General features: G+C 44.0%; 1 protein-coding gene across 1 annotated transcript in view; it reads left to right on the forward strand.

Annotated features, from left to right (window-relative positions):
• Window positions 1–24,772, forward strand: part of RFC4 (replication factor C subunit 4) — a 1,279,614-nt gene that overhangs the window by 933,361 nt on the left and 321,481 nt on the right. Inside the window, exon 7 of the mRNA XM_044070726.1 lies at window positions 3,053–3,178. Within this exon, the coding sequence (XP_043926661.1) occupies window positions 3,053–3,178 (126 nt within the window). The remainder of the gene's footprint in view (window positions 1–3,052; window positions 3,179–24,772) is intronic.

Here is a 24,772-nt window from a genome sequence, read left to right on the forward strand (position 1 = left end):
CTTCCCCACACACTTCCTTGTGTTGTCTTAAGATGGATGTAAACTGGGGCATATTAGCATACTGTAATGCCTGTAAAATGATTCAGTGAATACCCCTGCATCCTTTATTCAGTGTTCCCCTGCATATACCCAACCTGTACTAGATATCTAAATCAAGGTGCATAAAAGTGTCCTGCCGTGAGGATGTGACTATTCTCCCATGCCTGCAGCTCGGACACCTGAGCTGCTACTCAAATCTAGATCACCTGATCATTAGTTTGGACTGTCCCTTCCCCTTTCTCCTCCTCCATGTCCTCAGTGTTCTACTCTTGATAGACTTGGGGAACTCTATGTTCATCGTACTGTTCACTGTTACAGTACTGACTCTTCGGATCCCTTCCTGCAGACGTTTGACATCCTGACGGACTTCCAGAGCTGTTCGTCCTTCTCGCTGGTCAGTGAGCTCCCTGTTACATGAACATCGTAAATGGTCAGTGAACTCCCTGTTACATGAACATCGTAAAGCTTGTGGTATAAAGGGATGTCAGCTGGCACCATCCTCTGATGTTGTTGCAGTTTAGTGAATAGCCCAAGACTTGATTTGTGTTATCAGCCCATCAAGTCAAGCTGTTTCGAAAGTTCCAGATAAGTAACTTTTTGTTGGGGGGGGGGGGGCTTTTGCTTTTTCTGTTGTTGAGTTTTTGGTATTAGCAGTTGCAGATGTGTTTTTGGAGTTTACATGTGTATTCGGTGTTGCGGAAAATAGATCCCTCACAATGACTTCCACAATTTTTTTTCCTGAGTCTAGAGCATGTCATGTCCAGTTGTTTTTCCTGTCTGTTCTGTTTACCAAAGGACTTTAATACAGAGAGTGGAATCCACCAGGAAATTGTCATTTAAGAAGGCATGTGTCTGTTCCCTACTTGCTGTCATCTGCAGGTAGTTCCTCAGATTTTCCAAATAAGAAAAAAAATTTGGAAAAGCATGAGAGAGAAAGAAATTCAGGAGGTTGGTGCACTACATCAGAGGTGTATATACCCCCCCCCCCCAAACTTGAAGGCACCAATGTAAAAAAAGACACCTTTGCAGCTCATGCACTGTTACTTACTTCCAAGTCTTCTAGCATGAGCCGTGTGGAGGCTGCCACTCTCTCAGCCCAGAAGCATTTTTGCCAGCCAAAACTTTTTTGCTGTTAGTTCTGTGGTCTGACTTAGGTCCTTGCAGTCAGTGCAGTGGAGGCTTACTCTTTTTTGCATTTTATGCATGAGGATGTTGTAGAAACAGTCTGGATTCTCTGATGTCTGCCTGTGGCCAGAAGTTGCCAAGATGGACTGCACTGCTGCATATAGTCTGAAGTTACCAAAACAGAGGCCTGCTAGCTTGTCTAATCCTGGTCTGAAGTAACACACACACACACACACACACACACACACCTTTCCCACTCACAGGATCTCTTTATGTTAAACCAGGATTTTATGATGTTTTTCAGGTCCACACTGCCAGACTGTGATGAACCTTCAGTGGCAGGGGCCCCCTATGTAAAAGAACAGAGCAATCTTCAGAGAGATTCTGGAAGTTCATGGAATCTATCAAAGGTCTTTTTCATTCCCTGAACCTAGGTATGCTGGAAACTGTCTCATTAAAATGTGGCCCTTCTGTGTTAAGCAAGACAATGGAAAAACAGAAAAGGGTAAGACTGGTTGCTATAGAAAACAAATGGCATGCCTACCAGAGGCAGAAGCTTGGGGATCCATTATGGTCAATGATACTCCAGAGGAGGCAGCTATAACTAAACAAACAAAGCCTATTTTCCTCCCTACCCCACATGTACCTTGCTCTCCCTTCTTCCCCAGTATAAGGATAGAATGTAAACTGAGCTTCTTTGTGGAGCACTGGAAGGCTGTCGCTCAACACAGATGAGATTTGCAGATACTAAAACAGGGGTATGTACTGCATTTCCAAAGAAAGGCAATATGTTTAGGTGTTTCCAACAGGTTACCAAGGATCAAATGTATTTCATCCCGCCCATGCTAAATGATTTGCTGTCTCACAGAACCATAGAGCTGGTTCCAGAAAAAGAAAATGGATGAGATGTTACTCCAAACTCTTTCTAATCCAAAGAGAAGAAGGAATTTGAGGCCCATTTTAGATCTTTCCAGGTTATGAATTTTGGAACTTTAAGAAATTTCAGCGTTGACCTTGCAGAGTCTTCTACCTTTATTCCATCTACAATTTTATATGGTCATGCTGAACTTACAAGAATTCTGCCTCCACATTCTCTTAGCCAGGGTGGTCAAACAATTCCCCAGGTTTGGAGCTGGAGTTCAGACTACCAGTTCACCTTCTTTCCCTTTGTATTTTCTACTGCATGCAAGTTATTTATAAAGTGACTGTCTCAGTAAATGCCTTTTCTAGGGCAAAGGACATTCACATTTATCTGTGCATGGATGATCACCTTATCTAGGTGACATTCCAGGAGGAGATCCAGCAGACCTTACATGTTAGGTTGAATTGCATCTAGTTTCTAGGACTTTACTTAAAGCTTCCAAAGTCACACCTTGTTTCAAGAGAAGTGCTGATTTGGGGACACTACTACTTATTTAACAACAAAGGACATTCCTTCTTTCAGATAAGTCAATTTTCACTAATACTTAAATGCAGTTTTTGACCAAAATCGAATCTTGGCAGGAAAATTCTGCAGACTTGAGGTATGTGGCTTCTTGTCTGACCACACAGTAAGAAAGTTATTGGTAGTTACAGATGTGCCATTTTTCTCATGGGGAATTACACTTCATACATCCAAAGGCATAAAGTCTTAAATGAATATTTTTACTTCTGTGGATGTATTTTTCCAGTTTGCAAGTATTTCCCCAGTTCTGACATCATGTAGTGCCTTGATGGCCATCAGGCAAGACAGAGATGCTGTAAATTTGTTCTTGCCTCATTGAGATGCATCTTCCATGTGACATGTTGCTGATTGTAGATAGCTCAATTGTATTTAGGCTGCATGTAGTATACTCCACATCTAACAGTGTGAATGAATAAATATTGCATTCTTTCTTTTTTCCCCCAGGCAATACAAACTCTTGTTCAGGTGTCTGAAGGAGATCTCAGAAAAGCTATCACATTTTTGCAGAGTGCGACTCGATTGACAGGTGGGCTTGAGATTACCAAGGACACAATTACTGAAATTGCTGGGGTAAGAATGCCTTTTATAACTTTACTAATCTGTGATAATTTGTTTTATTTATTCCTTTACTTTGTTTACATTTTTTAATATGTAAGTGAACTGTTAGTATACAAGTGAACTGATTTGTCATAGCCCATTTTTATAGCCACTTTCCAGACCTTAGTGGCTGTCGATATGTCTGCATGCAGCAGTAGCACAGTACTGAAGTCATTAGGCTGTGAAGCTGTGAACTGGATTTTTAACAGCTGCTTCTTATGGACTGAATGTCTTTAGTAGTTCATGTAACTTCACATACTGCTGGCTTGTTTTCTTTTTGTAAAAGAATACAAAAACAGCTTTTGGTCTTTCTGGCTATTTAATAAATAAGCAAGTCAGTTTGAGTTGATCAAAGTTTAAAACGAGTCACTGCATTTTGTATGTTACCCTTTCAAAAAGAAAAAAAGTGACCATTAATCCTGTAAATGCCTGTAAAGTGATTGTGAGCTATGAATCATAAAATCACTTTAAATTAGTCAGTCAGTTTAAATGAATCATTGCCACGGGCAGATGTCGGACATTTGTCCTGACTATTCTAGAGATTTTCACAGTCGCCCATGAAGGGCTTGCCTTTCCTACAGTACAGATATCAGTAGGACATACAATGTAAATGGATGAGTCTCATGCCACGTCTTCAGTTTTCTTTGCCTCACTGAGCACTTGGAGGTGTTTCAATCAGTATCTTCTAGGTGACCTTCATACCTGTGATAAGTACTTCGAGAATGCCATGGTAGTAGTTTATTGCTCTTATTTACTAAGGTCATTTCAGACTGTGATTAGCAATCTTTCCAAGCTCAGTGACATCCCTGGAAAAGGTCATCAACAGTTGCGCCTGAGGCTGGCAAAATCAAGAAATTACTTTGTGTCTTTTTGACTTTACTGTAAGCAGTGTCCTTCAGTTAATAATAAGACTTTCTGGAGATTATGTAGTTTAATGTATTTCTTAGCACAGACAAAGCTTTTCTACTCTGGTCAGAGTGCAGCTGCCCTTTGTTTAGAGAGTCATCTTCAAAAAGTGCAGGCATATTGTCTAAGCATCAGTGCAAAAAGACAAGCTAAAATTAACAGCTAAAATTTCCACAAACAGAGCACACAGTGCTTCTGAGATCCCATCAGTCCTGTGAGTGCCCGAGTGCTTCTGTCATGCTGCCAGCCCAGCTGTCTGGAATTTTGTAAATAATTCTATGTCATTTGTGAATATTTATATGATTTGTACATAACTGTATTATGTACTGAGTTTCAAGAATGTAGTCACAGCATACCCTGCTGGAACATAGAAGATTAACCTGCAAAACTTAAGAATAGTTGAGGTTGTTACTTTATAGATGGGCCATAAACAAAAGATGTTATCTCTCAGTTTCAGTTCAATGGCAGAACAATGTCTAGAGCTAGAATGTTTTTCTATTGTCTTGAAAGAAAAATAATTACTAGGTTTGAGATGTGGAGATATTTTATTGCTTTGACTTCCTAGATCTGCAAGAGAGATGTATTTCTCACACAGAGGTGTGAAATTCTGTTCAGTTCCCAGGCTAAATAGAAACTTAAGTCAGGTGACAGAGTGATGTCATCCAAGCTGGCCCAGCAGTAATGTTTGATATTAATTTGGGAACTCTCCGAGAGAGACTGTGCATTCTGTATTTTGTCTTGGACCTAGCAAGAACATACACTCATTATCATCATCATCTGCACTTGTTTGTAAGTAAGATTTAGGGCGTAGTATCTCTTTTAGATATAGACAGGAATGTAGTAAAGATTAGTTCAGATGTTTTCTGTATTTATTTGAAAGTCTTGTAATGTTGTTTTAAAATATTTCCTGTGATTTTGATCTCTGAAGTTACTGTGTTGATTATTGTCTTGTTCTTTTATTATTTGTTATTAAATATATTTAAACCTATCTTTGTGAGACATATTTAAGCTCTTAGCGTACTTGCATATGTATTTGATGACACTGTACAGGCCACTCCTAATAGCCTGGCGCTTGGTCAAGACTACCATTTGGATTAATAGTAGCATTGCACAGTAAGATTGGGCACCCTTTGGTAAGGCCTTAGAGTAGCTGATAAAAGAGTTGGCTAGTGGCAGCTAGAACTACCTTAAGGTCTGGGAAGAAGGGGGCATACCTAGTAAACCTGTGCCAGCCTTCCACATGTGTGTGTGTGTATCAATCAGATATGTGTGTGTGAGCTACTTAGGCAGGGACATGAAGCAATGGTTGGACAAAGAGGATGCGGAAGGTCTTCGCTTGGCCACTTGGCTGAGATCTCAACCCTATAGCTGTACCAGTGGGGAGTCTTATTGGGGATCTGGAGAGAGAAGGAGAAACCAGCCCCAGACTGACTGTAATCTCTGTGTGCTCTTAAAGGGAGTTGCATTTTACTATGTGTGTACTTGTCATCCTCCCAGTGTGTACGTCCCCTAGCTGTTGCCACTGGTGAAGACTGAGGCTTCTTGATTACTGGGCCAGTGCAGGGGCATCAAATATTAATTGGTGGCAGTGGTGGGATATCCACATCACGTAGTAATTGGTTGGCTGTAGTGAGATAGCCACATCACATATTAATTGGCTTGTAGTGGGGATATTGAATTCCTCTACCTGTGTACAGTGGTCACTGAAGGTGTTTGTACTATCAGCCATGCAGTGAACCTTCAGAGGTTCATATCACAATTGTTTTATTTATTTTTTTGTTAGCTTAGTTAGTCAGGGAGAGCAGGCAAGCATGTCAGCAGAGGAGTATGGCAAGCTGACAAAGAGCCAGTTGGCTGAAATGTGCCAGGCTAAAGGACTGGTGCATGCCAGCCTGACTAAGGCTGAAATGATTGTAGCTTTGGGCACAGCTGCATTGCAGACCAGTGATCAGGAGGACAACCAGGCTGGCCTTTGAGATATACAACTCTCAGAAAATGGGCAGCTCAACCTTTCTACAGAGGACTTAAAAATCCATCTGGAGTTAGAGACTTGAGTTGGAGGCCAAGCGTTTGGAAACAGAAGCAGCAGAGAGACAGACATTTAGAGGCTGAGGAAAATAAGAAACTGAGACATCTTAAGGCAGAGGAAAATGAGAAATGGATACATCTAGAGGCTAAGCAGAAGGAGAGGCAGAGGCAACCAGAAAACGAGATGCTGACTCTTCGCCAGAGTCATGGAGGTAATGGGGAAGGGAGTAACCGAACCCCAGAAGCAACAAAAATCAGTAAATTTCTTCTACAGTTTACAGAGGGGATAATTTTGATAGTTTCATTCATATGTTTGAGAGGGGTATGTAAACAGTATAATGTTGACCAAGGGCTCTGGGTGTGGTTCCTGACCCCCTTACTCCATGGTAAAGCTGTAACTGCTGTTTCTAAATTGTCTGATACTAATTGCTTAAATTATAATATTGTAAAAACTGTTTGCTAGAATGTTTTAAGTTAACACCTGAAGCTTATAGAAAAAGGTTACGTGAGCATAGACACAAGGCAAATGAAAGTGTGTGTCAGTATATTGCTGAATTAAGCACTTATTTTCATAGGTGGGTGAGTGGATGTCAGGTCACCTCTTTTGAAGAGCTGGCAGACCTTTTGATAAGGGAAAAGCCCGTAGAAATTTGCCTGAGGACCTGAGAATCTGGTTAGCTGATAGACAATGCAATACTGCAGATGAGTTGGGGAAGAAGGGAGACCCACACCTAGTAAGCAGGGCATCACTGCACAGGAAAGGGACACGCAGTGCTGTTCATGGGTCTAAGGGTACCCATGGTGGGCAGCCCAAACTGCCCCAACAGAGTGGGCCAGTAGCAGGGGAGGCCACTAGTCCAGGAATACATCTAGGACCAGGGGTTAAATGTTTTAAATGCAACTAGTGGGGGCATGTAGCTTATAGATGTCCATGGAGGCAAGGTGGGCAGCTAAAGGTGAGAGAGTCAGTAAGTGGGAATGATAAAATGCCAGCAGTAAGTTGACTCAAGACAACAATGGTACCAAACTACCACAGATTATATCCTGTCTTAGTTGATGGGAAAGAGGACACTGCTAAGAGAGAGACAGCTTCTGAACTAACCATTGTGAAGCCTGCAATGGCTACAGAGGACCACTACTTGCTTGGGCAGTCTACTCCAGTCAGAGCTAATGAAGTGACCCCATTCCACATACCTTTGGCTAGGGTTCACCTTGCCTGGGAGGGTGGAAAAGGAAGCAAGCAAGTAGGTGTGTTTGAGGCTATACCTGCAGATGTCCTGGTAGGGAATGATTTTGATAATGTAGAACCCTGTGTGCATGCAGTTATACGCACACAGTCAGGTTTGGAGACAAGCATGTGGGTCTGGTAGCCTGGGGGAGATCCAGACAGACCACACACTTGCAGCCAGGACTGGTGAGGTGGTTATGTCAGGGAGGGAGCTACACTGAAGCAGTCAGACTGAAGGTGAGCCACAGCTGCTTGTGGGTACTGATGTTCCCTTGGACAGAGTGACTGCAAGGGCAGAGGTGAGTAGTAGCACCCAGGCTGACAGTGAGGCACTGTTGTCAGAGAATGCCAGACTTTCTGTGGAAGGGGAGCTGGGAAGGGTTACAAAGAGAGAGATGAGACAGGCTCAGATCTCGGACCGTACATAACAAGGCCCGAGTAAGGTAGCTAGCGAGTCACCTCACTCTCAAGAGCAAGGAGAATCTGTGTACTGGGACAAAAGTGTTGCTGTGTAGAGAGTGGACCCCCTGAGGGAGGGCTAGAGGGTGAGAGAATAGAGCAGTTGGTTGTGCCCACAGCCTACCGTCTGGCACTTCCAGTCATAGCTCATGATATTCCCTTTGCAGGTCTTATGGGTATAAAACGTACAGAGAGACATATTATGCAGAACTTTTATTGGCCTGGGATTTCCAGAGATATAACAGGGTACTGCAGGACCTGTGAGCATTGCCAAAAGGTAAGCAAGGCAGGAAACGAGGTGAAGCCCTTTTGATGCCTTTGCCTGTAATTGAGGAGCCATTTCAGAGGGTAGCTATGGATATTGTGGGGCCTCTGAGTACCCCAAGTTCCACAGGGAAAAAAGTATATCCTAGTGGTAGTAGATTATGCTACCAGATCCCCTGAGATGGTGGGCCTGTCTTCCCATGAGGCAGAAAAGGTCCTGCAATAATGTAAAATATTTCCTGTGATTTTGAACTCTGACATTATGGTGTTGATTGACTGAGTATTGTCTTGTTCTTTTATTATTTTTTATTAAATATATTTAAACCTATCTTTGTGGCTGATATTTGTGAGACATATTTAAGCTCTTAGAGTACTTGCATATGTATTTGGTGACACTGTACAGGCTACTCCTAATAGCCTGGCACTTGGTCAAGACTACCATTTGGATTAATAATAACATTACACAGTAAGATTGGACACCCTTTGGTGTAAAGGCCCTTAGAGCAGCTGATAGAGTTGGCTGGTGGCAGCAGGAACTACGTTAAGGTCTGTGCAGAAGGGGGTCATAGGTAGTAAACCTGTGCCAGCCTTTCCTAGATGCATGTGTGCGTGTGTGTGTGTGTGTGTGTGTGTATCAATAAAATCTCAGTGTGTGTGTGTGAAAGCTACTGGTTAGACAGAGAGGGTGCTGGAGGTTTTCGCTTGGCCACTCGGCTGAGATGTCAACCCTATAGCTGTGCCAGTGGAGAGTCTTATTGGGGATCTGGAGAGAGGGGGAGAAACCAGCCCCAGACTGACTGTGATCTCTGTGTGCTCTTAAGGGAAACTGCACTTCACTGTTTATGTACTTTGTCATCCTCCCAGTGTGTACGTCCCCTAGCTGTTACCAGTGGTGAGGATTGAGGCTTCTTGATTACTGGGCCAGTGCAGGAGCATCACAGCTTCAGCCAAGGACAGTTGCGTATTTGACAGTCTCATGCTTATTCATTTCCATTTGCAGTTATTATTGCTGTTTCTACGGCTGGCAGTGGGAAAGAGGTGTCTGTCTTGCCAAACCTCATTGGAATTATCTGCTGCTTCACAGTTGGATGCCAATTCCCAAGTGCATGCAGGTGGTGAACCTTTGGCTTTCAGTTTCTGGAACCACTCCCCTTTATGGATGTAACAACAGATTTTGTCTAGGAGCCTCTTAGACACAGGAGGCAGCAACTTATTCCCCTTTGTAAGATAAAATCCCAAGTCAGCCAAACTTCAGACACTTCTTGGTGTAGGCTTAATTGCTGCTTCTGGGATTTGTATCTCACTTATGCCCATCTCAGACCCTGCAGCTTTTGATCACTGACATTTCACTGTAGAATAGATGGTGGTGTAGCAAAATTTAATGTTCCTCCAGCATTGCCATGTGAAGAGTCCACATCCAGAATGGTGCTTTCCACTGAGAGAAGAGAGGGTACCGTCTCTGGAGTAGTTCTTAGAATTGGCTGCCTCAAGGGAGGAGAATTTTGCCATACTTCTATCCACATTTATGATGATGAGAATGACAAATCCTTGTTTCCAACCCTACTAAGAACTCTACGACACTGTATAGCTTGCTTGACAAAGGTTCATAGCCTTACAACTGCACAAAAGTCTGTCTTTAACAGACCCTGGTTGCTCCTGAAAAAAGTCAGTTTAACAGGCCAACACAGTTCTACAGACATGACCTGCTTTTACTCTTGCCTAACACCTACTAACTTTCTGACTGACTTCTGTAACCTCCCCTTCTTTACCAACAACAATCTGTAACCTCACAAATACACTTCCTCTGCCCCTACGTATATGCCACCCTTTTACTTAAAAGAAAACGGACACTGTACCTGTCATTATCATGATCAACCCCCTCCCCATTTTCTGTATGGAATAGGGGTGTCATGTCAACTGTTAACATCTCTTGATTCAGTGCCACACTCCTACCTTCTTTGACAGTCATGCCTCACAGTCACAGGTCTTCCATACACTCCATCCACCTCTTTGTTGGATGGCCTAGTTTGCTCTTCCTTCTTCCTGCCTATCCCAAATTTTCTTCACCAGATTTTGTACTTTTCTGTTCATGTGCTCGAACCACCATAATCTGTTCTGCTACTGGAGCTTCTGCTCTCATGTCCGCATTTCATCTGTCCCACAGTGTGCATCCTACTACTTGTCTCAGGCACTTCACCTCTAGCTTCCTCAGCTACTCTGTCTTCACTGCCCAAGTTTCTTTACCATGTGGTAGTACTAGTTGACCAGTGTTTTGTACACCTCACTTTTCAGCTTCTTTGGCATTCTTCTGTCATGCACTACCCCTGACGCACTGTGCCAGGTGGCTGCAAGCCCCTCTGATTCTAGCTTTGACCTCCTCAATCAGACTTCCCTTCCTTCAACCACCCCTCCCAGGCACTTGAAACCGTTAACCTATTCTACTGTTTTCCCTTCTATCTCAGTTTTTAACTTCTGTTTTCCCCCATTTGCTGCCATTACAAAAGTCTTATCTGTGCTCAGCTTCATCTGCAATGCCTTCAGTTTTTCAATCTATTCCCCTATCTTTTCCTGAATTTCTTGTTAGGAGTCTACCTTTAATAACAGATTGTTTGCATACAGCAACTTTATCAGTCCCCTCCTACCTGTTTGCTAATGTGGTCTATCACCAGTATGAACAGCAGTAGGCTCAGAACTGAACCCTGATGAACACCTGTTCCCATTGGGAACCACTCTGAGACTGAACACTGCTTGTACTCGAGTGATTGGGTCCTTGTACATAGCCTACAGTAATTCTGCCAATGTTCCTGGAAATTTGAACCATTGCAGGACTGCCCAAATCAGATGTTCATCGTGTTTCTCTGTTGCAGTCATCACTGTAGGGTTCTTCCTGCCGGCAGGCGTCCTCGGTCAGCCAGAATCCCAAAGTCTGGGTCCGGCGTCGGCTGTTCAGTCAATGCTCCCTGACGTCAGAGCGCTAGGAGTACAAAGCTGCCAGCCGACGCCATGTTCTCCAGTCTTTCTTGCCGTGCAGTGAAAGCAGTTCGCAAGTGCCGGTCGGCTGACTCCTGATATTTTTTCGTGCTTCAGTCCGAAGACTGACTTCTTCTCAAAGCTAAGTACCCCGTTGGGGAAACTTTTTTCTTGCTCCAGTCCGATGTCAGAAAAAGTTAATAATTGCATTTCTTGTGGAAGCAAATACCTCATAAGGATTTTCATTCTTACTGTATTCCTTGTTTAGGCCCTGACCACGACGTAGCTAGTTGTCGGTTTTCGACGTAGCTAGTTGTCGGTTTTGTGCTAGATTTAACCAACGTATGATTAAGCGAAGGTACGATTTTGCTTTTCACTACTTTGGTAGGCAATTTAATTATAAAATGTTGTTGGACACGCTTCCGACTACCGGAGTTCACAAACGACGCAAGGATAAGGACAGGCCTTCGAGGTCCAAATCAGATGACGTTTTAATAGCAGAGCCAGCTACAGGTTCGGCCGTCGTCAGTGAGGTGCTTTCGCAGCCCCTGTCATCGGCCATTTCAGAACCGATTGCCGAAACGGACTCCCACAAGGAGCCAGCTAGGCCTTTGAGCACTCCAGCTACAGGACCTTCGGACAATGCTCCCTCAGATGGGTCCGGAGCCGCTGTGCAGGTACCGGCTTCCGAGGGGGTTTTCAGGCCTACACAGCTTCTGATAAAGACAAAGGCAAAGACTCCTCCTAAATCTAAGACACCAGCCCAGGCCTCTTCTGATCCGGGACCCCAGCCCAGGCCTCTTCTGATCCGGGACCCAAATCTCAGAAACCGCTACTTAAAATGGCGGAGGACTTACTAACCATGATTAGGGGTTCACATCCCCCTCCAGACAAAAGGCCAAGGCAAGAATTGGATTATGAATCTTCTGATCAGGCATCTATTTCTTCAGTATCTTCCTCTGAACAGGAATATTCTTTCCCTCCTTATGAGGATTCTGATGCTGAGTAATCCATTCCTTCAGCTTCTCCCCCTGAGGATTTTTCTTTTGGGGAAACTTTACATGACATGAGGGAACATTTTCACTGGGAAGGACAGGAGTACTCAGAATCTAAGAGACTGCTTAGGGATTTCCTCCTTCTTCCCCAACATAGACCCCTGGCTATTCCGCCTATTTTGGATATTGTGGATGATGCCTTTTCTGAGGCAAATTCAACTCCCGACTCCTTTCCTCCAGCCCCTGCTAAGCCCGATAGATATTACAGGGTCCCTGATTCCCACCAGTTCCTTTACAAAAATCCTACTGCTGATCCAGGAACCATTTCTCAGGGTCCTAAGGTGGTTAAGGCCGCTTCTGCTAAAAACCCTATTCCGACAGATAAGGATTCTAGAGCTTTGGAGAGATGGGGCAAAAAAGTGTACACTTCTGTTACTTTATCTATTAGAGCTTTAAATTGTCAATTTCATATGCTAAAATATTAGCAATTTCTACTGTCTGTTATGAAACAAAAGCTGGGTACCATTTCTGCATGTGCAGATAATAAGGAATTACACGATTTGATGCATGCCACTGAACAAGTGGCGAAGCATGGTTTACACTGTGGTTTTGATGCCTTGGAGGCCTCTTGCAGGGCAGCTGCCTCTGGCACAGTCATTAGAAGGCATGCTTGGTTAAAGGAACAAAACTTACCTGATCAAGTGAAAGCAAAGTTACTGGATGCACCTGTTCAGCATATTGTTTTGTTTAGGTCTAAGGCTGAAGAGGTGATAAAGAAAATGGAGGATAAGGCAAAATCCATGCAAACGGTTAAAGATTTCTTACAAGTTCAGCCCCCAAGATTTAACAGAAATTGGCCAACAAAAAATTGGTCCTTTCCCAGCTCGGACAGGCCTCAGAGGGGTAGATATAGGCGCTCCAGAGGGAGGGCCCAAGCACAAACCTCTTACAGACCTAGACAGTGGAGTGCTTCCACCCCCAGGGGTGGAGAGGACAGACCTCAATCTTATAGCAAACAGGCTCAATGACTCCCCCTGCATGGCTCCAGGAACTTCTCTCCTGGAAGCCCCTCTAGGAGGAAAACTCTCTCTTTTTCAACAAAATTGGACTTGCATAACCCAAGACAAGTTGGTTTTGGATGTAGTTTCAAGGGGTTACAAATTCCACTTTCATACCTTTCCAAGACCAAATGGATGGCCAGACCTACCAAAACACCAGTGGTCAGAGGCATTAAACCAGGTGGGATCCCTCATGGCTATGAGGGCCATAGAACTGGTTCCACAATCAGAGACGGGGCAAGGCTTTTACTCAAGGCTCTTTCTAGTTCCCAGAAAGCAAAATTCATGGAGACCCATCCTGGATCTGTCAGTCTTAAACATTTTCCTGGAGATACCAAAGTTCAAGATGCTTACTCTGCAGCAGCTCCTGCCATTGTTGAGCAAAAATGCATGGATAGTGACATTGGATTTAAAGGAGGCTTACCTACACATACATCCCTATCAGACAGGAGTGCAAAAAATACCTCAGGTTCAAGGCCGGCTCGAAACATTACCAATTCTCTGCGCTGCCCTTTGGCTTGTCTACTGCGCCCAGGGTCTTCACCGAGTGCCTGGCACCAGTAGTAGCTTATTACAGACTCAAGGGAATTCAAATTTACCCTTATCTGGACGACTGCCTTATTTAAGCAGACAGCAAGGATGTCTTACTCCAGCATCTGGAATTTGTTCAAAATCTTCTCAAGTACCTGGGATTCACTGTGAACATAAAGTCAAATTTGACACCCACACAACAGATAACCTTTCTGGGTGCTCTTCTAAACACAACAAGCCAGATGGCATTCCTGACATCCGAAAAACAACTACAGCTGGCTTCAACTTTCAAAACCTTGGCGTCTATAACTCGGCTAACTGCAAGGAAATTCCTGCAGGCTTTGGGTTACATGGCCTCCTGCATCCTTCTCATATCAAATGCAAGACTACATATGAGAAAAATACAATGGTACCTAAAAAGTGTATGGTCCCAGAATTGCCACAGTCTAGACACACAGATTGCTGTCTTGCCTTGCCTACAAAAGGAATTCCATTGGTGGACCATGGCATGTCTTCACAACAAAGGGAAAGCCTTCAGTCTGCCTCCAGCCAGCCAAGTGTTAACCACGGACGCCTCGGATTACGCATGGGGAGCCCATTTGCAGGGAAAAGGTCTGCAAGGTTTTTGGACAAAGGATCAGAAGCTCCTACACATCAATTTAAAAGAGATGTTAGCTGTACAAAATGCCCGTTTGGCTTTCAGGGATCTTCTACAACCAGGACAACTACTGATACGGACAGACAACACCACAGTTATGTGGTACATAAACAAGCAAGGGGGTTCACACTCCTACCCCCTTTGCAGACTAGCCATGACTCTATGGAGCACAGCTCTTGCTTGCAAAGTGAATCTACAAGCTCAGTTCCTGCCAGGGAAACAAAATATTCTGGCAGACAGCCTGAGCAGGAACCTGTCAGACCCACACGAGTGGATGCTAGACACCCAAATATTCAAGATGATTACAGAGGCCTGGGGCTGCCCGGACATCTGTTTGCATCATCCCTCAACCACCAGTTACAGATTTTTTGCACAAGGACATTTCACAAACTAGCATGGAAAATGGATGCACTATCATTCAGTTGGAGAAACCTCTCGGGGTATGCCTTTCCGCCACTACCTCTTCTTCCACGGGTGTTATTAAAGATCAAGCAGGACAAGCCCAAGATTATGATTTTACTGGCCCCAAATTGGCCTCGTCAATTCTGGTACTCAACACTGATGAATCTATCCCAGGAGCCACCTTGGATTTTACCTCAGATTCCAAATCTTTTGTCCCAACACCAGGGCCAGGTTCTGCACTCTCATGTCAAAACTCAGCCTGGCAGACTGGCGAATTCAGGGTCTATGATTAATCCTTTCCTTCCCAAACAGGTCATGGATGTCATCTTAGAAGCCAGACGGCCTAGCACTAGAAAATCTTATGCAGGTAAATGGAAGAGATTTTGCACCTGGATGCATGCTCAAGATTCGGATCCCCTCATTCCTAATATCCCACTGATTTTACTTTACCTGACAGACATGCTACATAAGGGTTTATCCTTCTCTTCCATAAAAATACATGCCTCCGCTATCTCTGCACATTACAATACAGATCCTCCAATCTTTTCACATCCACTTCTGAAACAATATCTCAGAGGAGCAAAGAATTTAAGGCCCCCTAGGACACCATCCATACCTGCCTGGGACCTCAACTATGTTCTGGAAAAACTCACTCTGCCTCCTTTTGAGCCTGCTGCCACATCTGATATTAAGTATTTGTCATGGAAGACAGCTGTCTTGCTGGCTTTGACTTCAGCCAGGAGAGTCTCGGAGTTACAAGCACTCATGGCTGTGTAGCCTTGTATTATTTTTCACCAAGATAGGGTGCCTTTAAGGACTAATCCTGCTTTCATGCCTAAAGTGGTTTCCAAAGTGGCTTTAAATCAAACTATTCACCTGCCAGTTTTTTTTACTAATCCACAAAATAAGGGGGAAAGGATCTTGCATTCCTTGGATGTACACAGACAACTTCGTTTTTACCTGGACAGAACCAAGGATATCAGGAAAACAGAGCAACTGTTTGTTTCTTATGCAACAAATTCCCAAGGCAAAGCTATTTCAAAACAGACCATTTCTAAATGGATTGCCCAAGGCAAAGCTATTTCAAAACAGACCATTTCTAAATGGATTGCTCATGGAATCAGATTTTGTTACTCTCATCATGGAAAGCAAATCCCAGGAAAGATTAGGACTCGCTCTACCAGAGCTGCTGCTACTTCAGCTGCCTTTCTCAGGGAGTACCTACCAAAGATAGTTTGGAAGCTGCAACTTGGAGTTCAGTGCATACTTTCTCTAAGCACTATAATCTCCCTCTTTACTCTAAGTCTAGGGTAGGCTTTGCTTCTGCAGTCTTGCAGGGCCTTCTAGCCGCCCCTTCTACTCTATAACCACCACCCTTTCTCTCAGCTTTGGGATTCAACCCAACAGTGATGACTGCAACAGTGAAACACGATGAACATAGTACAGTTGTGTACACTTACCATAAATGTAGATGTCTGAGTGTCTTCACTGTTGCAGTCTGGGTTACCCTCCCTCCTGTCCCCTCTTATACTTTCATTAGTGTAGTTTCCTACTTCACCCTTCTCCTGAGGTGTATTTGCTTCAGGGTATGGGGTTTGTTGTATGTTACTTTTTTCTTTTACTATTGGCCTTCAATTTTGGGCACCTGACATCTGGGGCAAGAAAAACTGGAGAACATGGCGTCGGCTGGCAGCTTTGTACTCTTAGCAATCTGACGTCATGGAGCATGACTGAACAGCCGACACCAGACCCAGACTTTGGGATTCTGGCCGACCGAGGACTGCCTGTCGGCAGGAAGAACCCTACAGTGATGACTGCAGCAGTGAAAACACTCGAACATCTACATTTATGGTAAGTGTACACAACTGTACTTTTTCATTGAAGCTTGTCATGCACTTTTTCCAAGTCTAGGAATGCCCAGTTGGTCTCCTCATCTCTAGGTTCTTCTCAATTATCTGTCTCACTGCAAACATCGAGTCAGTTGTACTGTATTCTGATCTGAATCTGACATGCTCATTTTCCATCTTCTACTACTCTGCATATTCATTTATCACTCTTCCTCTCCAGGACTTTCATGCAGTGTGACAGGAGTGTGAGTCCTCTGTATTGCCCACAGTTATGAATGTTCCCTTTGTGCTTATACACTGGCACTAGTATGCTTATTCTGTAGTCATCTGGGATATGCCTTTCTCTCTAAACTGCTATGAGTAGTACCCTCAGGAGCCATTTCTGCCTAACTCAGCCAACATCTTGATCATATCCGCTGTGACTTCATCTGAATCTGCTGCTTTCCCTGATTTCATTTTCCTTAGTCTTGTTCTTCTAGTATGGGCTACTCCACCTTTTTGTTATAGTAGTGTGTGACTGGAGTGGTATGGCTTATGTGGGTTTTCCTCGTCTGGATGCTACTAGAAGTACTCCTTCTGTCTGCCTTTGATGTCCTGTGGACCTAGTGAGCATGTTGTTGGCATCACTTATGAAGATGTCTATCTTCTTCATCTTTGTCTTTGCCGTGCATAGTTTCTTTGTGCCATCTACTGAGTCACTTTCCAGAACCTGGTAGAGTGCTTCTGATGCCTTGTATTTCACTACTGCAACTGCTTCTCCTAGCCTCTTTGTTAACCAACCAGTATTGTTTCTTAGCCTGGTCGATCTTATCTATTTCCCACTTTTTCTGTACGCCTTCCTTTTGATGACTTCTTCATTACACCACCAGATGACTTCCTCATTCCACCACCAGCTTTCCTTATGTACCTTATTTCCATACCTGACTCTGCTGTATATCTGTTCTGTAGTGCTCATACATGCTGTTTTGAGGTGCAGACATTCTTTTTCAGCTCCATGTGTTTCCTCCTCTTCCTAAGGTGTCAGAACCCAGAGTATTTTATTGAAGTCTTGTACTTTCTCTGCAGTCAATTTCCAGGTCTTCAGCCTAGCCTGGGTTTACCATAGTTTGACCACTGCTTGCAGCTTATTGTGGTAAACAGTGGTTTATGCTGTGGGCCGACTGTTTAACTGAGGATGATTTTGCAATCAGTGATTCTACCCCAATGCCCTTTCCTTTCTAGGAGGAAGTTTGCCTGAGTTGCATGGTGGCCACTCTTTTGTGTAATCTTGTGATCGTCTCCCTTGCTGAATGGTAGGTTGGCCACCATCAAGCCATTTGTCAGATAGAAGTCTACGATGGCCACTGAACGTATGCATGACCGAATTCCGCTAGATGACTTGACAGACACTTTTATAGGTTAAAGTCCCTGGTTTATAAAGCATTCCAAAGAATTCCTTACTATTCCCCTCCAACACATTTACAGTCTCTATCTTACATTATATATGCCAGGCATTTGGAAGTCTGCCATAGTTAAGTGTTTGCCTAAGCAACCAAACCCAACTAAACCTTCTCTGTTTCTGTCTATTACCTCATAAAAATCAATTACCTTGTTGATTACCCCACTTTGATAGTACATATGCCCGATATAGGTATTTGCATTGCGGTGTTACACCCTGGTTTAAAAATTGTCTCCCCGATCACAAAGTCTGCATTAACATAAGACCCTTAATCACCTACACAATTTCTCTGTTAAAAAGGTAAATTTTAGCCCTTTTGTTATTGCTATTCTTTATATTCATTATTAACACCCGTTTACAACCTACCTTGTCTGTCTGTGCTACTCTTTGCTGATAACATGGTCCTTTTCCACAGTAATCACTTTCTTCCCTCTGCAGCAATACCTGAAAATAGACTTCCTCTCACTCGTGGGCTACTACTCAACACATCAAAAATTGCTTTTTGGTAAAAGCCACTACCCCCATTTAATAACACTAACAGCCTTCAACTAGAATACATATTACAGTCCCAAGTACCTAGGTATTTGACTTGACCCTGGTTCACTTTCCACTATCACCTGGAAAAAACAAAATTAATTACCTCCTGTTCTGGACAAAAAAAATATCTCTACCTCCTCACATATGCTACTGAATCTTTCTTTCTTGTACAGCTAGAACATGGGCTACCCCTTATTGCTGAATTCTACAAAAGTAAAACTAAAAGTAAACCAAGAAATAGATGCAGACTGTAAAACGTCATTAAAAAGGAAATGAACGGTCCAGGCACACTGAAGTCAGCTACATATAAATAATTTTATTGCAACAGTTCATACACGAGCACTTTCACCCTGTCTCAATGCAGGGCTTTATCAAGTGAATAAAAATCTCCATATTCATCCATTAATATATCCCCATTCACAAAAATAAGTTTTAAAGGCATACACTCTCCTATACATTAAATGTATTATAGTAATTATCATGTTAAAACTGTCTATCCTTTACTGTACAAATATTTTTAACTATGAATAAAACACTTTCACATATAATATTCAGTACTCCAAATTAAAAAACTAATGTGTTTCCTGTGTATTACTATGCAGAAAAGGGCTGATGTCCTTCAAGGATGCATCTGCAGTCCTTACAAATGGGTTGTCCTGTCGTCAGGCAGCCCTTCGGTCGGCCGGATTCTAAAGTCGGGGTCTGGCTTTGGCTGGTGTCGCACTTCACCCAACGTCATCGCTGCAGTTTTTCGGGTATAAAGGCATCAGCCAACGCCATTTTCCTCAGTCTTTCTTGCCGCGTGGCGCCCGAAGCAGAAGCTGTTCGCAAGTGCCGGTCGGTCAGATCCAGAGATTACTACTACCGAATACTACTTCGAAGACTTCTAAAAAGCTAAGTACCCCGTTGGGGACTCTTTCTTGCCTCAGCCGATGTCAGAGAAAGTGAATAACTGTTTATCTTGTGGGAAACAAATACCTCATAAAGATTTCCACTCCTACTGCATACATTGTTTAGGCCCAGACCACGACGTAGCAGCTTGTCTAGCCTGTGCTTCTTTTAACCGACGGACGCTTAGACGTCGGTCGGAGTTTGCTGAACAGATTTTCGGCTCTGATTTTGCCTATATTATGCCGTCGGATCCTCCGACTACGCAAATTACCAAAAAACGCAAAGAAAAGGACCGACACTCGCGGTCCGCGGTTTCGGCCGAAACCGCGATTAGGCAAACCGCGAGTGTCTCGGTTTCGGCCGAAACCGAGCAAGCGGTTCTTTCTTCAGCCGAAACCATGCCTTCTACCGAGGCCCCCTCTATCCTGGTAGAATCGGCTTCTGAAATCCAACCTTCTGTTGCGGTTTCTCAGGAATTATCTGACACTATTCCCCTGGATGTCTCTTCCCCTGCACGTGGAGCTGCTAGGCCTCCTGCAGCCATGTCTATTAAGGCCTTTGCCAGGGCTAAAGCAGCCAAAGCTTCAAAAACGGTGCCTGCCAAACCCCCCTCACACAGGCCCAGCACCAGCTCCCATATGCTTTCTTTGGCTGAGGATCTCATTTCTTTAATTCGTGGATCCCACCCTCATCCAGACAGGACCTCTCACCCACCTCCAGAAAAGAGGCCTAGAGCAGAGCCCCCTGAGCCAGTATCCTCAGATGATTCCTCTGATGACTCAGAACATACAGACCCTCCTGAGGCTCCTTATTCCCCTTACGAAGACTCTGATGCTGAAGAGTCCATTCCTTCAGCCTCTCCACCTGAGGAATTTTCCTTTGGGGAAACCTTGCATGCTATGAGGGAACAATTTCAGTGGCAGGGTCAAGATTTCTCAGACTCCAGAAAAAGGCTTAGAACCTTTCTACATTTGCCACAACATAGGCCTTTAGCTGTACCTCCAGTTCTTTCTGTTGTAGATGATGCATTTAACGATGCTTGCACTGCTCCTGATTCATTACCTCCGGCTCCTGCTAAGCCCGATAGGTTCTACAGGGTCCCGGACACTCATCACCATTTATACAAGGCTCCTTTTGCAGATCCAGAGACTATCTCCCAGGGCCCTAAAGCTGTAGCAGCTACTTCTACTAAAAACCCCCTCCCCTCTGAAAGGGAATCCAGATCCTTAGAGAGATGGGGTAAAAAAGTTTACACCTCTGCTACTTTGTCAGCTAGGGCTTTGAACTGCCAATTTCATATGATTCAATATCAAGAGTTTATGCTTGACCAGTTAACTAAAAAGCTGTCCTCTGAAGAATCTTTAGATAAAAAAATATGTTCAGGAAATGGTACATAACATACAGCAGGTTATTAACCATTCTTTAAAATGTGGCTATGATGCACTGGAGGCTTCCTTTAGATCAGCCATGACTGGCACAGTTATCAGGAGACATGCATGGTTGAAAGAACAGGCATTACCAGACCATGTCAAATCAAAGCTTTTGGATGCACCCATGGACAAGGTCAATTTATTTGGTTCCCCTGCACAGCAGGTGCTAAAAAAGATGGAAGAGAAGGCGAAATCTGTACAAACAGTGAAAGATTTCTTACAGGTTCAACCACCAAGGTTTAGCAGGAACTGGCCCTCCAAGAATTGGTCCTTTCCGGACTCCTCTAAGACACAGAGAGGCAGGAATAGGCGTTCTAGAGGCAGAAATCAATCCAGGGGTGCCTACAGGGGACGCCAGTGGCAAGGTAACAACCAGCGAGGCACGGACGCAGCCACCACCACTACAACAACACAATCACAGTGACTTGGCTGTGGCACCGCCTACCAGGGAACAACTAGAAGCACCTTTAGGCGGAAAGCTAACCTTATTTTCGAAGAACTGGCATTGCATCACAAGGGAAAAATGGATTTTGCAAACTATAGACCAAGGTTACAGGTTCCATTTCCATACTCTACCAGGAAAGAGAGGAATGCCAAACCTACCACCTACTCAAAAGGGCAGAAGCTCTAAATCAAATATCTCAACTATTAAGAATGAGAGCTGTCGAAAAGGTACCATCTATGGAGCAAGGAAAGGGATTCTACTCCAGACTCTTCCTGGTACCAAGAAAAGAGAACAAATGGAGGCCTATTCTAGACCTGTCCGCTTTAAACACATTCCTTATTGTTCCAAAATTCAAAATGCTGACCCTACAGCAGCTTCTTCCCATGCTGGGCAAGGAGTCTTGGCTGGTAACTCTAGATCTCAAGGAGGCATACCTGCACGTCCCCATACGACCAATTTGCAGAAGATACCTCAGATTTCTTGCAGGATCAGAGCATTATCAATTCTCAGCATTGCCCTTTGGCTTATCTACTGCCCAGAGTGTTCACGAAATGCCTGGCATCAGTAATTGCTCATTGCAGACTTCAGGGGATCCAAATTTATCCCTACCTGGACGACTGCCTGATACAAGCGGACAACAAAAGCAAGCTAACAGAAGACTTACAAAGAGTCATTTACCTGCTGCAAGCCCTGGGATATACAGTCAGTATAAAAAAGTCAAGGCTGATTCCATCCCAAAGAATAACCTTTCTGGGTGCAGAGCTGGACACATCAAAACAAATGGCATTCCTAACTGCAGAAAAGAAAGAGCAACTACCTCTCTACTTCTTGGCATTAACAAAGCAGAACCAAAGCAGAACCATCTAACTGCAAGAAAAGTACTACAAGCCCTAGGCTTCATGGCATCCTGCATAATTCTGGTCCCTCATGCCAGACTGCATATGAGAAAGCTACAGTGGTACCTAAAGAATTTGTGGTCCCAACACAAGCACAGCCTAGAAACCAAAATTCCAATAATCCCATGCCTGAAGCAAGAGTTCCTATGGTGGGCTCAGGCCTGTCAATCAAACACAGGATTGCCCTTCTGCAACAGTCAACCAAGCCAAACCATCACGACAGATGCCTCAGACCTCGGTTGGGGGCACACATGCTGGGCAAGTGCATACAAGGCTTATGGACTCAAGACCAGCTGCGCCTGCACATAAATCTAAAGGAAATGCTGGCAGTAAAATTGGCAATCCAGTCATTCAGACCATTTCTCCAAGAAGGTCAGTTGATGATAAGGACAGACAACACCACGGTTATGTGGTACATCAACAAACAGGGAGGCACACATTCATATCCTCTATGCCGGCTGGCACTGGACCTATGGGATGTGGCTCTGAGCTACAACATTCAGTTACAAGCAATTTATGTACCGGGAAAAGAAAACATTCTAGCAGACATATTAAGCAGAACTACCACAGATGCCCACGAATGGATGCTGCATCCGGACATCTTCAAAGCCATCACAAGAGAATGGGGATTACCACAAATAGACTTATTTGCATCCCCACTCAATCACCAGCTAAAGAAATTCTGCACAAGGACGTACCACCCACTTGCTTGGAAGGTGGACTCCCCATCTTTCAATTGGAAAAACCTGACAGCATACGCATTCCCACCACTTCCTTTGATGCACAAGGTGCTTTTGAAGATCAAAGAGGAACGTCCAAGGATCATTCTGATAGCTCCAGACTGGCCAAGACAACATTGGTACCCATTGCTGAGGAGCATGTCTCGGGAACAAATATGGACACTACCCCTGATCCCATTACTGTTAACACAGAACAACTACAACATCCTGCATCCAAACCTGAAAACTCTGCAGCTAACAGCCTGGAACATTACATAAGAGCAGTTAACCCGAATTTATCCCAAAGGGTTAAAGACATAATCCTGGAGGCTCGTAGACCTTCAACAAGAAAGAATTATGCAGCAAAATGGAAAAGATATCTCATTTGGAGTACTGCAAAGGGAAAAGATGTGACACTGGTAAACATAGCCAACATCCTGGAGTACTTGGCAGAGCTCTTCCATACAGGCCTGTCCTATTCTTCCATCAAGATACATGCATCAGCTATTTCAGCAGAATACAGCTTGGATCCTCCTGTCTTCTCTCATCCTCTGCTCAGACAGTTTCTGAGAGGAATTAAAAATGTAAAACTTCCCAGGAAACCACCATTGCCAGCATGGGACTTGAACTTTGTGCTAGAAAAATTGATACTTCCTCCTTTTGAACCAGCAGCAACAGCAGAATTGCAATACTTATCCTGGAAAACTGCTTTCCTGCTGGCAATAACTTCAGCAAGAAGGGTCTCTGAACTACAGGCATTAATGGCAGTGCAACCCTTCCTGATCTTCCATCAAGATAGAGTGTCCATGAGAACAAGTCCTACATTTATGCCTAAGGTGGTATCCAGAGTGTCTTTAAACCAGGCTATCCACCTACCTACATTCTTCCCCAACCCACAGAACAGGGGAGAAAGGCTTTTGCATACCTTGGATGTACATAGACAATTACGCTACTACCTGGACAGGACCAAGTCCAATAGAAAAACTGACCAGCTTCTGGTAGCATATGCAACAGGAAAGGAAGGAAAACCAATTTCAAAACAGACAATCTCCAAATGGATAGGAAATTGCATTAGATTTTGTTACTCCTACCATGGAAAGAAAACTCCAGAGAACATCAGGCCTCACTCCACAAGGGCTACAGCCACTACCACAGCTTTCTTACGAGGAGTGGCTACCAAGGGCATTATAGAGGCTGCTACTTGGACCTCCGTGCATACATTTGCCAAGCATTACAATTTACCTTTATACTCTAGATCCCGAGCAGGTTTTGCCACTGCTGTTTTGCAAGGGATCCTAACTACACCATAATCTCTCCTTTTTCCTCCTCCCTAGTTTAGCTTTGGTATTCTACCCATTTGTAAGGACTGCAGATGCATCCTTGAAGGACATAGTACAGTTTTGTACCTACCATAAATGTAGATGTCCGATAGAAATGCATCTGCAGTCAGGATTACCCACCCACCTTCCCCTCTGTGGTACTCCTAGGGTATTTGCCATCCTTCAGCTAGCTTGGGGGGGATCTATTATGGTGTATTTGTTTGTATATATGTACATACATGCTTATTTTATGTGTTTGCTCTCTACTATTTGGAAACATTGGCATTTATCCAAATTTAGCCATCCAAGAGGGCACCTGGCATCTGGGGCAAGAAACACTGAGGAAAATGGCGTCTGCTGATGCCTTTATACCCGAAAAACTGCAGCGATGACGTCGGGTGAAGTGCGACACCAGCCGAAGCAAGACCCAGACTTTGGAATCCGGCCGACCGAAGGGCTGCCTGACGACAGGACAACCCATTTGTAAGGACTGCAGATGCATTCCTATCGGACATCTACATTTATGGTAGGTACAAAACTGTACTT

The sequence above is a fragment of the Protopterus annectens genome, chromosome 4.part1 (genome assembly GCF_019279795.1).
Source record: "Protopterus annectens isolate FY-2018-M chromosome 4.part1, PAN1.0, whole genome shotgun sequence".
NCBI classification, from domain to species: domain Eukaryota; kingdom Metazoa; phylum Chordata; order Ceratodontiformes; family Protopteridae; genus Protopterus; species Protopterus annectens.